The sequence below is a fragment of the Dama dama genome, chromosome 30, assembly GCF_033118175.1.
Source record: "Dama dama isolate Ldn47 chromosome 30, ASM3311817v1, whole genome shotgun sequence".
NCBI classification, from domain to species: domain Eukaryota; kingdom Metazoa; phylum Chordata; class Mammalia; order Artiodactyla; family Cervidae; genus Dama; species Dama dama.
Genome location: NC_083710.1, coordinates 46,806,944 through 46,825,346, shown reverse-complemented (window position 1 = coordinate 46,825,346; position 18,403 = coordinate 46,806,944). Strand labels below are relative to the sequence as shown.

Here is an 18,403-nt window from a genome sequence, read left to right as displayed (position 1 = left end):
TCCAGGCTTCCCTGTTCATCATCACCTCCCAGAAATTAGTCAAATTCATGTCCTTTGAGTCGGTGATGCCATCCAACCATCTCATACATTTTTGTCCTCTTCTCCTCCCACCTTCAATATTTTCCAGCATCAGGGTCTTTTCAAATGAGTCAGTTCTTCATATCAGGTGGCCAAAATATTGGAGTTTCAGCTTCACAATCAGTCCTTCCAATGAATATTCAGGACTGATCTTCTTTAGGATGGACTGGTTGGGTCACCTTGCAGTTCAAGGGACTCTCAAGAGTCTTCTCAAAAACCACAGTTCAAAACCATCAATTCTTTAGCACTCAGCTTTCTTTATACTCCAACTCTCACATCCATACATGACTGCTGGAAAAATCATAGCTTTGGCTAGATGGATCTTTGTTGGCAAAGTAATCTCTCTGCTTTTTAATATGCTGTCTATGTTTGTCATAGCTTTTCTTCAAGGAGCAAGTGTCTTTTAATTTCATGGCTGCAGTCACCATCTGCAGTGATTTTGGAGCAATATATATATATATATATATATATATATATATATATATATATAAATTCTGTCACTGTTTCCAATTTTTCCCCATTTTTTGCCATAAACTGATGGAACCAGATGCCATAATCTTCATTTTCTGAATGCTGAGTTTTAAGCCAACTTTTCTACTCTCCTCTTTCACTTTCATCAAGAGGCTCTTGAACTTTTCTTTGCTTTCTGCCTTAATGGTGGTGTCATCTGCATAGCTGCAGTTATTGATATTTCTCCTGGCAATCTTAATTCCAGCTTGTGCTTCCTCAAGCCCAGCATTTCTCATGATGTACTCTGCATATAAGTTAAATAAGCAGGGTGATAATGTATAGCCTTGACGTATTCCTTTCCTTATCTGGAACCATTCTGTCATTCCATGTCTGGTTCTAACTGTTGTTTCTTGACCTGCATACAGATTTTACAGAAGGCAGGTCAGATGGTCTGGTATTCCCATCTCTAAGAATTTTCCACAGTTTGTTGTGATCCACACAGTCAAAGGCTTTGGCATAGTCAATAAAGCAGAAGGAGATATTTTTCTGGAATTCTCTTGCTTTTTCGATGATCCAAAAGATGTGGGCAAGATGATCTCTGGTTCCTCTGCATTTTCTAAATCCAATTTGAACTTCTGGAAGTTCATGGTTCATTGTACTGTTAAAGTCTGGCTTAGAGAATTTTGAGGATTACTTTGTTAGCGTGTGAGATGAGTGTAATAGTGTGATAGTTTGAGCATTCTTTGGCATTGCCTTTCTTTGGGAATGGAATGAAAACTGACCCTTTCCAGTCCTGTGGCTTCTGCTGAGTTTTCCAAATTTGCTGGCATATTGAGTGCAGCGCTTTCACAGCATCATCTTCTAGGATTGGAAATAGCTCAACTGGAATTCCATCACCTCCACTAGCTTTGTGCATAGTCATAATTCCTAAAGACCCGCTTGACTTTGCATTCCAAGATGTCTGGCTCTTGGTGGGTGATCACACCATCATGGTTATCTGGGTCATGATCTTTTTTGCACAGTTCTTCTGTGTATTCTTGCCACCTCTTCTTAATATCTTCTGCCTTTTTTAGGGACATACCATTTCTGTCTTTTATTGTGCCCATCTTTGCATGAAAAGTTCTCTTGGTATCTCTGATTTTCTTGAAGAGATCTCTAGTCTTTTCCATTCTATTATTTCCTCTATTTCTTTGCATTGATCACTGAGGAAGGCTTTCTTATCTGTCCTTTCCTTTCCTTTAGAACTCTGCATTCAGATGGGTGTATCTTTCCTTTTCTCCCTGCCTTTCACGTCTTTTCTTTTCTCAGCTATTTGTAAGGCCTCCTTAGACAACCGACGGTTTTGATCACTGCCTCCTGTACAATGTTTATGCTCAGTGAAAATTTATTAAGAAAATGAAAAAATAAAGAAATAAAGTTTAATAATGTTCTGTTAGAACATATTTGCATTGACTTACTATCAGGCAGTATGTTTTGATGTGAATTATCAAAATTAAACATTTTCTAAATCTTTTGGAAATTTACTAAAATAATTTAATTTTAGAAATGCTTAAGTAAATCTTTCAATATGCAGGTGGTATTCTTATTGCTTTTCTATTGTCTGCTAATGACATTTGCATATTTCTATTAACATATTAAACATAATTTACATATTTAAAGATTTTTAATATTTGTAATTAACATCTTAGTTTATAAAAGCTTTGCTATATCAAGGGCATTCATTCTTTGCTATTGATGTAAAAAGTTTTTGCTAATGTTTTGTTAATTTTGTTTCATTGTTTAAGTCTTGCTGTCAGTCTATGTTTTTTTTTAATTTGTTTCTTTATTTTTCTTATTTCAACATTTCATTTTTTATTGTATGCCAGTTTAAAAAGTCTTCTATAGGTATTTACCTCTAATTTCATTAAGCATTAAAACTTTTTTTGTTCTAGATATTTCTTCCTAATCTTTTTTTGTATTTCATTCCATTTTCTCCTCAATGCTTTAGTTTGCACTCCATACCTTTTCTAAATTTCCTAAATTGGAAATATCTAGTATTAGCCACTTCTGTAATTTCCTCCTCTTTCCCTTTTGAGTTCCTTGTGTATGAAGTTTTTAATTAAATTTCTTTTTATCTCATCATTTTCTTTTGTTTGCAATTTTAAATGTCTATTCCTGGTGATTTTTTTCTTTTTCTTTTTTTCTTTCTTTTTTTTTTTTTTTAATTTTCTGAATGTTGAGTTTTATTTAGTTTTTTTTCTTTTTTTTCCATTTATTTTTACTAGTTGGAGGCTAATTACTTCACAATATTGTAGTGGTTCTTGCCATACATTGACATGAATCAGCCATGGATTTACATGTATTCCCCATCCCTATCCCCCCTCCCACCTCCCTCCCCACCCCATCCCTCTGGGCCTTCCCAGTGCACCAGCCCTGAGAACTTGTCTCATGCATCCAACCTGGGCTGGTGATCTGTGTCACTATTGATAATATACATGTTTCAATGCTGTTTTCTCAGAACACCCCACCCTCGCCTTCTCCCACAGAGTCCAAAAGTCTGTTCTGTACATCTGTGTCTCTTTTTCTGCTTTGCATATAGAGTTATCATTACCATCTTTCTAAATTCCATACATATGTGTTAATACACTGTATTGGTCTTTATCTTTCTGGCTTACTTCACTCTGGATAATGGGCTCCAGTTTCATCCATCTCATTAGAACTGATTCAAATGAATTATTTTTAATGGCTGAGTAATATTTCATGGTGTATATGTACCACAGCTTCCTTATCCATTCGCCTGCTGATGGGCATCTAGGTTGCTTCCATGTCCTGGCTATTATAAACAGCGCTGCAATGAACATTGGGGTACAAAGAGGACACAAACAGAAGGAGAAATATATCATGTTCATGGATTGGATGAATAAATATTATCAAAATGACTATACTACCCAAAGCAATCTATAGATTCAATGCAATCCCTATCAAGCTACCAATGGTATTCTTCACAGAACTAGAACAAATAATTTCACAATGTGTATGGAAGTACAAAAAAACCTCAAATAGCCAAAGCAATCTTGAGAAAGAAGAATGGAACTGGAGGAATCAACCTGCCTGACTTCAGACTCTACTACAAAGCCACAATCATCAAGACAGTATGGTACTGGCACAAAGACAGAAATATAGATCAATGAAACAAAATAGAAAGCCCAGAGATAAATCCACATACCTATGGACACCTTATCTTCAACAAAGGAGACAAGGATATACAGTGGAAAAAAGACAACCTCTTTAACAAGTGATGCTGGGAAAACTGGTCAACCACTTGTAAAAGAATGAAACTAGAACACTTTCTAACACCATACACAAAGATAAACTCAAAATGGATTAAAGATCTAAATGTAAGACCAGAAACTATAAAACTCCTAGAGGAGAACATAGGCAAAACACTCTCTGATATGAATCACAGCAGGATCCTCTATGACCCACCTCCCAGAATATTGGAAATAAAAGCAAAAATAAACAAACGGGACATAATGAAACTGAAAAGCTTTTGCACAACAAAGGAAACTATAAGCAAGGTGAAAAGACAGCCTTCAGAATGGGAGAAAATTATAGCAAATGAAGCAACAGACAAAGGATTAATCTCAAAAATATACGAGCAACTCCTGAAGCTCAATTCCAGAAAAAATAAATGACCCAATCAAAAAATGGGCCAAAGAACTGAACAAACATTTCTCCAAAGAAGACATACAGATGGCTAACAAGCACATGAAAAGATGCTCAATGTCACTCATTATCAGAGAAATGCAAATCAAAACCATAATGAGGTACCATTGCACGCCAGTCAGGATGGCTGCTATCCAAAAGTCTACAAGCAATAAATGCTGGAGAGGGTGTGGAGAAAAGGGAACCCTCTTACATTGTTGGTGGGAATGCAAACTAGTACAGCCACTATGGAAAACAGTGTGGAGATTCCTTAAAAAATGAAATAGAACTGCCATATGACCCAGCAATCCCACTTCTGGGCATACACACTGAGGAAACCAGATCTGAAAGAGACATGTTTGTTTATTTTTGATGTAACTATATTATTTGAGTGGTTAGGGATTATATAGACTTAAAAATTTTCTAAGTCTTGAGGTTTTCCCTCATGAATTATTGCTCTTAGGCCCACCTAGAACTGAACATTTATCAACTACATTTTCATTTTCTAGGATGTTTAAGGTTTTAATAGAATAGTGACCAAAGGCAGGTTACCAAAAATTACCCTGTCCCTGAGAAACACACCATAAACATGCTAGTTCTATATCCCTCTGTGCTGTGCTTTAACTCATGTCACAGCTAAACCTCATTTTTGTAAAAAGAGTAAGACCAAAATCTCAGTGACTTTTTCTCAGAATGACAATTGATTATCCCAACACTATTCATCTGAATAGTAAAATGCTTTTTAATGATGTGAATAGCCAGTTTTATCATATTATACTCACATATTTCAGAATTGTTTCTGACTTTCTTTTCATGTTCATTAATATAGCCATTTTCTTTCATCATAAAGCCACATTTTTAAAATATCTAAGGTTATACAATACTTTTTAATATTTCATAAGCCAATTTTTCCTCAGGATTCCTTTGTATTGGAGATTGTCTTGGCTTTAAAAATATATTTCCTAATATTTGACATTTGAATGTTCAGAGAAACACAAACATAATTTTATAAATACCTTGTACAAATATCATTATTATTTAAATTCTGATTTTAAGATAATTATGATTTCCATAATAGCAAACTATCTCAATCAAAAGTCATATGATTCTTACCATTGATTTAAATTAACATTATTCAATAGAGTTTTCCATTTTTTTTCATCTTTAGTTGGAACCTATCTTGCTGACTTCATTTTTAGATAATTTACTTTTAGTGGTGCTAATTAAATAAGTTCTGTCCTTCATACAATCTATGTGATTTTTATAAAAGGAACTGCATTCCCTTCTCCAGTGCATGTTTCCAACCCAGGGATCAAAACTAGTCTTCCACATTGCAGGCTGATTCTTTACCATCTGACCTACCAGAGAAGCCCCTATATGTTTATATCTCTATACAAATCTTCCTCAATTTATAATTTATGTCTTGAATCCATTGAAAGTCCAAAGTATAGTAAGTTGAAACTATATTTAATACACTAACCTACAGAAGATCAGAACTTAGCCTAGCCCACCTTAAGTGTGCTCAGACTACCTACAATTGGGTAAAACCATCTAATGCAAAGCCTATTTCAGAGCAGTGCTTAAAATCATTTGTAATTTATTGAATACTGTCTAAAAGTGAAAAGCAGAATGATTGTAAGAGTACTAGTTGCTTAACTTCGTGATCATGTGGCCAGATATGAACTGCTTCTTCCTGCCCTGCCCAGCTTCACAAGAGAATATTGTGCTTCATATTGCTGGCTCAGCAAAAGATTAAAATTCAACTTAAGATTTCTATTGAATACATACCACTTTCCCACCATTGTAAGCTGAAAAATCATTAAGTCAAACTGCTGAAACACAGTTGGGAACTGTCTCTATTTAGCTATATATTAGTTTATTATCATTTTACAAATATTTATATTGAAGGGTCTAGAATTTCCTTGGTTGTTTGCTTGGTACGTATGAAAGTGTTATGGCGATTATGAAATACTAGCAATGCCATCCTAAAAATTTATAAGGAATTACCTAAAAAGTAAAGACTTATTTGTGCTTGAAAGATATTTTCTCTGCAATAATACTTTTTTTTTGTAAGTATAAGAATGTTATCTTGAAGTTATATTTTTCATAAGTATGTAGATACATGAAATTTTTATTATATGAAAAATTCAAAATGTATCATTTTTAATAATGGTATTTTCTTTAAAGTTTGAGGTCTTAAGTATCTTAAAAAATATCCAATGCTTTAAAATTTTTCCAGAATGCTTCTCAATATTTATTGTTTTCTATAAAAAAGTATACATATCTGACTAATTTAACCTTTCCAAAAGTTTGATGGCATCAGGGTACATTATTTATTATTGGGCCATGATGTTCTTTGGTCATTATATAATGTGTTTTGTTGTAATGGCCATAAATGTTTTTTATGAGTTAAAACAATGCACTTTTTTTCCTTTATATTCCTTCACTTTAATAACATATTGAGCACTTTTTCTCAGTTTTATATTTTAAGAAAGGAGTTTGCTGTTTGTTTTGTCATGAGACAAACACTTTTGTGTTTGTATTGTATCTAATACCTTCTAGTTATGTTATTGAAATTGGAAAAAATATACATTTAAAAATGCAAATTAAAATAAACTATATTACTGCAGTAACACATTGCCATAAACACTTTTTAAAATAAGTACCAACTTTTAGCTCACAGTGAGTCACAGGTCCAGGAAGGCATGTCTGGTTTCTCTGCTCGGGATCTCAAAAGGCTTGAAAGCAAGGTGCTGGCAAGGCTGTGTTCTCATCTGAAGCTGGAAGCCATCTTTCAATGTCATACAGTTTACTGAGTGGGAGTTTATGGAAATAGGCTGCTATTTGGCCTGCAGTCACACATTTTAGAGTTGTACCTCCACTTTGCAGGCATTTAAAATAACCAGTGATAGTTTCATAAACAGAGGAATCCCAGAGTAACTATGTCTTAAAATAAAATTTCCTTTTTAATCTCTTCCAAATGCATTACTAACCAACACTTCTTGAGCTTAGCTGCTCAGTCGTGTCTGCCTCTTTGCAACCCCATGGACTGTAGCCCACCAGGCTCCTCTGTCCATGGGGATTCTCCAGGCAAGAATAGTGGTGTGGGTTGCCATGCCCTGCCCTCTTTCAAAGGGTCTTCACAATCCAGGGATCGAACTCAGCAGTTCACTCTTATTCACATCCTGCTTTTAATTTACACAATGACAAATACTGTCTTCGCTTTAAGGAACAACACAGGGTAACATTGCTTAGACAGAATGACCTCATCCTTCCTATGACTCAGGAAAACACTAAGGGGAAATGTAAAAGGAAATAACAGGTTCAAAAAAAAAAAAAGGTTGATAAATTTTTACAAGTATAAGACAGAAAGTTTATACAGACAACTAATGAAGTATGCTGGTGAGAAAATTCCTTACAGAATATTATTATTAATAACTTTCATTAGAAAAAAAGCAGGCATATTTTTTAACTTCATGATCATTACAAACTAGATAAAATATTTATATTACATGCTGACCAAATGAGGAAATAATTTATTGCCTACTATAGTAAACTCTACAAATCAAGAAATACTTGTTTTATATTACTAAAAATTTCTTTCTTTCTTTTTTTTTTCACTAATCAAAACTAAAGAGTAGAGTGAACATAGACTTTGGTTTCTGGGGTAGGAAAATAATTCCTCCCAAAGATATCTATGGAACTTCCTTATAGCTCAGACGGTAAAAACTCTGCCTGCAATTCAGGAGACCTGGATTTGATCCTTGGGTCAGGAAGATCCTCTGGAGAAGGGAATAACAATCCACTCCAGCATTCTTCCCTAGAGAGTCCCATGGACAGAGGAGCCCGGCAGGTTACAGTCCATGAAATTGCAAAGAGTCAGACACAACTGAGCAACTAACATGTATGTATGTATGTATGTATGTATGTAAAGATGTCTACAACCTAATCCCCAGGATATATGAGTATGTTAGTTTACATAGCAAGTGCAGGAAAGGGGCTGACTGTGAAGGGAATTAAGGTTGCTAATTAGCTGACCTTAAATAGATTGTTCTACATTAACTCAAATTAAATCGGGGTGAGCCTATTATAATCACAAGAATTAGTCAGAGAAACTATGTTGCGGGCCCTGAAGATGGAAGGAGAAGTCACAAAGAACATGTGAGGCCTAAGCACCACTTCTCTAGAGCCTCCTGAAAGAAAGAGCTGTCAACACCTTGATTTTAACACAAGATCTAATTTGAATGCTTGACCTTCAGAGCTAAGAGATAATGTGTGTTTGTTAGGCTGCTAATTTGAGATTTTTTTTTTACAATGCCATATTAAATTTAAACAACTTCTAAATTTCACATAATGAATATAGGAATGCATTCCTATTTCTAATGTAGTTACTTTAGGATAAAAATATATAGGTTACATTTGAAAACTGCAGTTAGAGGAAAAACACTGTAAAAATAAAAAATCCTGCCATGTGTTGAGGTTTAAGACATACCTAGCTTGCTTGAATGAGACTTTGAATCTCAAATCAAGTTCTCAATTTCCCCTTTGAATAGCATCATCTTTGGTTGTTCAGAGGCTATTCACTTCACATATTTTCAATGATTTTTTCTGAGAAAGATGACTATACTTTAGATTGCCTGCAGAAAATTTGATCAAGGTTTTGGAGATTAAGAAAATAATTGTTCAGACATTTATTTCCTTGTATACCCAGATCTGCAAAATAAGGGTTTCTTGGCAATGGATTAATTATGATTAGGTTACACTGTTTCTTCTGTCATGATTTGTCAAGAGTTAGTCATAAGAGAGAGGCATTTGCATATAACATACAACACAGTTTTGAGACATTCATGGCATTCCAATGCTATTAAGCTTTGAGAATTCAGATGACCTTGAAATTGTTTAAAACTTTAGTTCACCTTGGAATTTCAATTTTTATGTATTTGAATAAAACTTTTAATATAAAACATAAAAAAAATCCACCTATGATGCAGGAGATCTGGGCTCAATCCCTGGGTTGGGAAGATCTCCTGGAGGAGGGAAAGGCTACCCACTCCAGTATTCTGGCCTGGAGAATTCCATGGACTGTATAGTCCATGGGGTCACAAAGAGTTGGACACAACTGAGAGACTTTCACTTTCATAATAAATACATTTAAGCATAAAATAAGCAGATTTATTTAAATAATATTTTATGTTAACAAACTGTATCAAATGACTTTTATGAATATTAAAGTTCATTTTTACTCTAACAATGTTAATAGTACTATAATACTTCATATTTAGCTGTATGAAAATTAGCTCATGTATTTAATAACATCAGAAAGCCAGATTTAATTCAATCTAACTCAGTGTTTATATTATTACTGCTCTATCACTTTTGAATAAAAATTGAGCATAAATTACACCATTTTTACTTCAATTAGCAGAACTTTTCCTGCCAAATTGTTTATGTTTGTTTAGTTCATTGCTTGTTAGGTTCTATGAGACCTCTGAAGAATGTCTTCCCTAGTTTGCAAACTTGTAATAAATTACAAGCGAAACAATTTTTAGTGCATAAATAAAAGTACACAAAATGTTGACTTGTAAATGTAGGGATATTTAATCATTAAAGATGCAACATTGATGAATGTGAGTCTAAACATTATGGTGAAACACTGAAGCAAGATCAGTGTTTACTGGCTTATAATTTATCATATAAACATTTGTGAATTAGTTCAAGGTAGATATTTTTAATGTGAAATGTTTAACTGGATCCCTTAAAACATATGTCATCAGTGATTAGCTTCTTCTTTCAATTTCAATTTTACTAATCAGATTCACTGCATTTCTCAAACTTATACATAAAAAGCTTTTAGGAAATATAAGCTATTTTGTTTAGATTATAAATAGTTGATAAGGATAGGAGATCACTTTATGTCTCTAAATTCTATTGTTATTCCCTGGATGCATTTTTTTTTTTTTTTAAATAAGGTTTAAAAAAAAAACACACAGCTAACATTTGTTTGCATATCTTAAAGTTGACTTTTAAAACCTTTGTTATTTAAGACATAAGATAAATTTTAAAGCAATTTGGTAAAGAATTTGTTAAATTAACTTCTCTTCACTCTCAGAAATTATACAGATAGCATGTGTAACTTAGTTATTTAAAAGGACTTTAATATATTTCTTTTTATGCTAGGCTTATGTTACATTTTTATAGCAAACAATGATAAAGGGAAGCTATAAAATTCACAGAACTGTCATGCTAAATAATGATTCCATTGAGTCAATAGTTTAGCATGAGATCATTATGTAATTCAAATAAGCTGAACATTTGTGTCTACTTTAATCATTAACATCTTCTCTGCCAAGAAGAGAAAATAAGGTACTTAAATTACCACTCCCTTTGTTTTCTTGCCATCTTTTTCTTCAAGAAAAGTGAATGTGACAAGAATGTTTTCATATCCTAATTTGTGCAGTGTCTTGGGAAGATTCTTTTTTGGATTCATAGTAAACAGTGACTCTTTGATTTATGTTTTCTCAGGAGCTACAACCATAGAGAAATATGACCTCAGAACAAATTTGTGGATCCAGGCAGGGATGATGAATGGCAGGAGATTGCAGTTTGGTGTGGCTGTTATTGATGACAAACTCTTTGTAATTGGAGGTCGAGATGGCTTGAAGACATTGAACACTGTTGAATGTTACAACCCCAAAACCAAGACTTGGACTGTTTTACCACCAATGTCAACACATAGACATGGTCTAGGTAAGATTCTTCTTTATTGATATCATTTTTGGAAAGTATTTTATTGAAAGTTAGAATGTGTGCTCAAATATAGTATTACTTAGATCAATTATCATTAACAAGGTAAGCTGTGAACTAATTTGGAACATATATCTATACATATATATATATGTTGATGTATATATGTGTTGGTATATATATATATGAATATATATACGAACATATAGATAGATTCTTGACATTTTCCTGTGGTGACCAATGTACATTAAACTGTTAAAAGAGTGATGTTAAATATGCCGAGATGAAATTTCCTTGGTTTCCATCAATGGATGAATGGAAAAAGAAAATGTGATATATATACATGATGAAATATTGTTCAGCCATTAAGAATAAAGAAATCTTGCCATTTGCAACAACATGGATGGGCTTTGAGGGAATTATGCCTAGTGAAATAAGTCAGACAGAGAAAGATAACCATATGACCTCACTTACCTGTGGAATCTGAAAAAAAAAATAAATCCTGGATATAGAGAAAAGATTGGTTGTTGCCTGAAGCAGGGTTTTGAGAGTGGGTGAAATGGGTGAAGGAACTCAACACTAGAAGTTTCCAGTTGTAAAGTGAGTAAGTCATGGGGATATAATGTACAGCATGGTGACTATAATTAATAATACTATATTGCATATTTAAAAGTAGTAGGAGAATGGATCTTGAAAGTTCTCATCACATGGGAAAAAATTGCAACCATATGTCAAGATGGATGTTAACTGAACTACTGTGGTGATCATTCTGCAAAATATACAAATATTGAATCATTATTTGTACAGGAAACTAATGTGCTGTATCAATTGTACCTCTTTTTCTTAAATAAATAAAAGCAAGGACTTGTAAAAAGATGTATCTAGATGAGTAGACCTCAATTATTCCAGTTTTCAAAGTATGATACTCATACAGCATGTAATATTCATCTACTATGAAGAGAAAATGCAGAACTATCATGGAAAGACCAGAGTAATACAGTGTGGAAGAAGAAACAGTTAATGTGAATTCAGAAAGCAGCTAAGGTGGTTTTCTGTAGCATTAGTAGATAGTCAAATCTAGTTATATCTTTGTATTTAATTGATTCCATCTTGAAAAGTTCATGGGGAGAGGGCAGAACAGATTTAGGAAAAGAGTGACTCATCAATAGGCACCAGAAGTCAATATAGTAGGATTCAACTGATCTCCACTAGGGAGTAACCTGGAGATGGGGTGAACTGTATTTGGATTCAGAAGTTCTGGGTGTGAGTTTTCAGTCTGTCATTGGATATTGGCTTGATTTGGGGCCAGCAGTTAAACTATGAGCCTTCATTTCTTCATTTGCCACCAATTCAAGGTTATGAATGAGATTGAAATTGGATGATGATAATGAATGTGAAATCACTTATAAATTATAAAGTCCTCAACAAATATTTGAAAAAAGAGTAATATAATATAGATCCTGAATTTGTGTTTCTCATCCTGTGGATTGTAAGAAGTCCTAGTTAGTTTTTTGAAGACCTGAAATATATCAGATAGTTGACTAAATACATTTAGTGTATTAGTACATCTAATATACATTAGAAAGATATTGAGGTCTAATTGCAAATTTACTGATCCAGACTTTCCTAGGAAAGCAAAATCATAGAGAATTTAAAAAACAAAAATTAATGGTAGTTTAAGGTCTTCAGCTCTACATTCTAATTCATATCTGCCATCATCTAAGACAAACTATAAAAATAGCTCTGAACTAAAACCACTTACCTTTTTGTTCTTCTGATTTACCTCCAATTTTATCAGTTTTCTGATTTTTATTTTATTTGCCATAGTTAGTAAATGTCTTGCTTTGTGATATTCAGTGTGATTACAATATTGCCCATGTATCCCATATTATACTCCAAGTGGCAAGAAGCTAAAGTAAAATTTTAATATAAAATAAAAACTCAAAATAGTTGACCTATATAGCTTTCTCCCACTTAAATTTGTTTGAAAAAAATCCTTACATGATTATATTAGAAAGCCACATGAGTTCTTTGGTTGTTAAGTTGAAGGTGTGGTCAAAAATATTTCATAGCTATCAGTAAATGAAGATTGATTCTTCTGCTGGATAAAATAGCAAAACTGTATTCATGTTAAGTCTGTGATATCAGGGAGTAATGCATCTCTCTAGGGAATGAAACTATTTAAGACCACAATTGCCTCAACAGGCTGAGTTTTTATTTTAGCATTATGTCTGTGAAACACATAGTTCTATAAATCATGTCTTCTTTCCCACAACATTTATTTTATATAAAATTGAATAAGTTATTCTTACAATACACTGTTTGCAAGTAAGTAGTTTTAGGAAAAATTGATAAAATAGTTAAATAGCTATTGTTGATTATGGATTTCCTATATGCCATGCTTTGTGTTGTATGTTAAATAATGATAGGGTTTGTTTTTGTTTAGTTTTCAACTGAGATAAAATTAAGTGTTAAAGTGTAGAATTGAGTACTTTTGAGTCTATTCACAGAGTTATGTAGTCATCACCACTATCAAACTTCAAAATATTTTTATCATTCTAAAAAGAAACCCTGTAATCAATAGCAGTCACTCACCATTGTCCCATCTGCCTGGCCCCCTTAGAAAAAATTAAACTATTCTCTGTCCCAATGAAATTGCCACCTCAAGATAATTCATTTAAATAGAATCACATAGTTTGTGGTTTTCTGAGTTGTTTCCACTTTTTGATTATTATGAATAAAACTACAATGAACATCCATGTATGTATTTTTGTATGAATATATATGTTAAATTCTGTTGGATATGTACATATTAGAAAAGTTGTTGAATTACATCATAGCTCCACTAAATTTTGGAAGAACTGCCAAGCTATTTTCGAGAATGGCTGTTCCATTTTCCATCTCCTCAGCAAAATATAAGGGTGCCAATTTTTCCACATCCTTGACAACACTTGGTACTGTTTATTCTTTTCCTATTATAATGATCACAATGTATCTCATGATTTTATAGAAATTTCTCTAATGAATAATTTTGAGAAATATTTCATGTGCTTATTGACCATTTGTACCTTCTCTGGATAAATGTATATAACTTTTGTTCAGGCTATTTTTTCTTTTATTATTCACTTTATATTCTATATATGAGTGTTCTATCAGATATAACATTGCAAATATTTCATCTCATTCTGTGGGTTCTAATTTAACTTTTTGATAGGATCCTTTGAAGCACAAAGACTATTGACTTACTAAAGTTAAGTTTATTTTCTTTTCTTTTGTTGCTTCTACTTTTGTTGGAGTATAAGAGAAAAATATTGTCTAATCAATGGTCATAAAATTTATGCTAATGCTTTAGAAATTTTATACTTTTAGGTCTTAAATTTAAAAACATAATCTATTTATTAATATGATGTGAACTGATAGTTCAACATCATTTTGCATGTTGTTTCACTGTTCTTTGTTAAAAAAAAAAACAACTTTCTTTTCCATTGAGTTATCTTGGTGCATCATCAAAAATGTATTGGCCATAAATATGAAGATTTATTTATAGACACTCAGTTCTACTTTATTAATATCCTTGCCCATACTTACACCAATACCACACTGCCTTGATTACTGTAGCTTTGTAATAAGATTTGAAATTGGATAATGTCAGCCCCCTGACTTTTGCAGGACTATGTTCAATAGCCACATATTTGTTGTTGTCATACAAATTGCATATTTATACATCCATCTCAATACAGTTTTTAAATTATTACTTTATGCAGATGTCTTTATAATGACAGGAGAAAATAAAGTGTTATAAATTATTAAAAATACAGCTATTACCTTCATAGAGCTCTTTACTCTTCTTGTGAATTTATGTTCCTATCTAGAAATGTCTACAGCCTGACCCAAAGGACCCCTTTCAGGAAAGATCTACTAGCAACAAATTCCCTTTATGTTTTATTTATTTATTTTTTAAAATCTTGATATATGATCATTTCTCCTTTATTTTTAAAGGACATAACATTCTTAACAGTCTTTTTATGTTAGACTTTGAATATGCCATACCATGCCTTCTGGTCTTCTTGATGAGAAATGAGATGTTAATCTTTTTGAGAATCCCTTGTGCCTGATAAGTTGCTACTCTTTTGCTACTTGTAAGATTCTCACTTTGACTTTTATCAGTTTGTGATATGCCTATGTGCGCCTAGTTTTGAGTTCATCCTACTTGTAGGTTCTTGAACCCAGCTATCTCCAAGCTCAGCTGAGCTCCTGGTAAGGCAGAGTTGTAAACTGACCACTGAAGTGTTGAAGGATTGCCCCAACATGCACACTGAGCCCCTAAGCAAAGTCAAGTTTTCTTTCTCCTTTCCTCATAAAGGTCTTGGCAGTGCCTGAAGAAGACCTCTTGCCAAGACTTAGACATGGATATCTTAGAAAGAAAGGTGCCTGGGAGAGAAATGCAAATATGTAAATAGCATGATCAGCTAGATAGTCTGAGTCCTTCACTGCAACTTTCTTGAAAGTTTGCAGTACTTTGGTTTTGCACCAAGATTGGTTTAGGGATAATAGCTTTCCCCTACGAGACCTGCCAAGTAAAGCCTTTGTAATAGCTTATGATCAGGTTTAAAACATCATAAGTAGATTTTTAGCAGGAGCTAGACTCTTCATGACTTATCTATCATCCCTGCTTATACAAATCCTCAAGGGCAGATAGAGATGAAAACTTATTACCTTCACATTTTACCTGTGCATGTGCACATGACCTTTAAGAGTACCAGGACTATGTCAGTCTTTTCAAATTTCTCCATAGACATCCTTTCCGCAGTTCTTCTGTTAAGTTTTTTGTTTTGTTTTGTTTTGTTTTTCAGCTTCTTGTTTGCTTTAACTGTTTTCACCACCTCAGGCTGCATTGACATTAAGTAATTGCCACTGATTTTTTCTTTTTTTTCTTCTTGACACACATCCTGGAGCATTCTCAGTAAGAAGAAGCCTTAATCAGGTGAAAGAAGAAACCCTTGCAAGTGTGGGTTTTCAGAAATCTACCAGACTCATCAGAATAATAGCAATTTCCTAAGAAGGAGCTTCTGAGGAGTCTCCAAAATCTGTCCAGAGCCCTGCATTGGCTAATATGCTGTTAGATTTCATCACTACCTTGATCGTGAGGTTGTTGGTTTTCAAGATTACTGCACAGTTAGGGAGAAAGTTCTTGGGATAAAACCATAGAGCTCATTGATCTTATGTAGATTAAGCTGTTTTTATTTTTTCTTGAATAAATCTCTTCAAATATTTAATATTTTTATTTCTCTTTCAGAGTTCTGATTTTGAAACATTTTGTCAGTATTGCCATTATCTTTTATTTTGTCATTGCTGCAGATGTCAACAATAGAGATGGTTTTTATATGGGTACAATAAACAAAAACTGGCTCATCCATAAGAAAAGGAGTCTTTTGAAAACATGATGGCTACTAAAACTTTACAAATGACTTATATGGTCTAGCCATCAGCACAGGAAAACATTTTAAAAGCAAAGAGAAAAACACTGATGTTGGCCTTTTGTCAACTATGTTGGTGAACAATGACTCTTCCCCATAGATGGTGAAGTTAGCCTCCCTTGAGCTAAAAGGACACGTGCATAACAGACAAACAACGTATGAAACTTCAGGCTGTACACAAACAAACAAACAAAACAACAACTGAAGAACAAATAAACATAATGTTTAGCTTGTAAAATTGATTAGACATCCTGAAACATGGCTGAAATTAAGACAGGCTTGTTAATTCAAGTGAAAAAGGCGTGCCCTGGAAAGTCTGGTAAGGGCAAAAATGCTTCCAGGAAAGGTACTGGGTGCCCCAACTGACATCATTGCTTCTACTCTAGAGATCTGTGAGATAGCTCTGAGTCACTGACCTTAGCTTTTTAGTCAGGAATAAGAAATAACTCAAGCTGTCGTCATCTATCATAGTAGACAACGCTGCTTCAAATGGCCGATCATATGTGTGAACATTCTTAAAATAAGAAGGATATTCCCATTCAGAGGTAATGTGAAAAAAATGTTCAATCTGTACTCGACATTTACTAACTGATTAAATACTCACAGTTCAGTTCAGTTCAGTCGCTCAATCATGTCCAACTCTTTGCGACCCCGTGGACTACAGCAGGCCAGGCCTCCCTGTCCATCACCAACTCCCGGAGTTTACTCACTCATGTCGATTGAGTCGCTGATGCCATCCAACCTTCTCATCCTCTGTTGTCCCCTTGTCCTCCTGCCTTCAATCTTTTCCAGCGTCAGCGTCTTTTCAAATGAGTAAGTTCTTCTCATCAGGTGGCCAACTTATTGGAGTTTCAGCTTCAGCATCAGTCCTTCCAATGACTCTTCAGGACTGATTTCCTTTAGGATGGACTGGCTGGGTCTCCTTGCAAACCACAACCACCTTATAATTTAAACATTTTTGCAGTTTTATTGTTTAAAAAATCATGGACAAAGTGGTCAACTAGCTTTCCCTATGTCAGCCATTTTGTAAGGAAGATTTGTACTTGTTATCTTTTTAGCTCCAAAGTCATATTTTTTTTTCTAATATAACATGCTGTTGCCAATAAGTTAATAATAATAATAAATATTTTTGTTTTTCAATTGCTAAGTTGTGTCTGACTCTGAACAATCCTATGAATTGCAGCATGCCAAGCTTCCCTGCCTTTCAAATATCTCCCAAAGCTTGCTCAACTCATGTTCATTGAGTAAGTGATGACATCCAATCATGTCATATTCTGTTACCCCCTTCTCCTCCTGCCTTCAATCTTCCCCAGCATCAGGGTCCTTTCCAATGAATCAGTTCTTCACATCAGGTGGCCAAATTATTTGAGTTTCAACCTCAATGTCAGTCCTTCCAATGAATATTCAGGGTTGATTTCCTTTTAGATTGACTGGTTTTATTTTCTTTCTGTCCAAGGGACTCTGAAGAGTCTTTGCCACACCAGTTTCAAAGTATCAATTTCAGTACTCAACTTTCTTTATGGTCCAACTCTCACATCTATACATTTGTACTGGGAAAACCATAGCTTTAACTACAAGTATCACTTTTGTAGGCAAAGTGATGTCTTTGCTTTTTTAATATGCTGTCTAGGTTTGTCATAGCTTTTCTTTCAAGGGGCAAATGTCTTTTAATTTCATGACTACAGTCACCACCCACAGTGATTTTGGTACCCAAGAAAATAAAATCTGCCACTATTTCCACTTTTTTCCCATCTATTTGCCTTGAAGTGATGAGACTGGATGCCATGATCTTTGTTTTTTGAATGTTGAGTTTTAAGCCAGATTTTTTAGCCTCCTCTTTCACCTTCATCAGGAGGCTCTTTAGTTCCTCTTCATTTTCTGCCATTAAAGTGACATCATCTACATAATCTGAGATTGTTAATATTTCTCCTGATAATCTTGATTCCAGCTTGTGAGTCATCCAGACCAAC

At 33.8% G+C, this 18,403-nt stretch overlaps 1 protein-coding gene across 1 annotated transcript in view; it reads left to right on the top strand.

The window, feature by feature from the left end:
• The window catches only part of KLHL1 (kelch like family member 1), a 481,913-nt gene that overhangs the window by 372,287 nt on the left and 91,223 nt on the right, over window positions 1-18,403 (top strand). Inside the window, exon 7 of the mRNA XM_061133331.1 lies at window positions 10,735-10,959. Coding sequence (XP_060989314.1) covers window positions 10,735-10,959 — 225 coding nt within the window. The remainder of the gene's footprint in view (window positions 1-10,734; window positions 10,960-18,403) is intronic.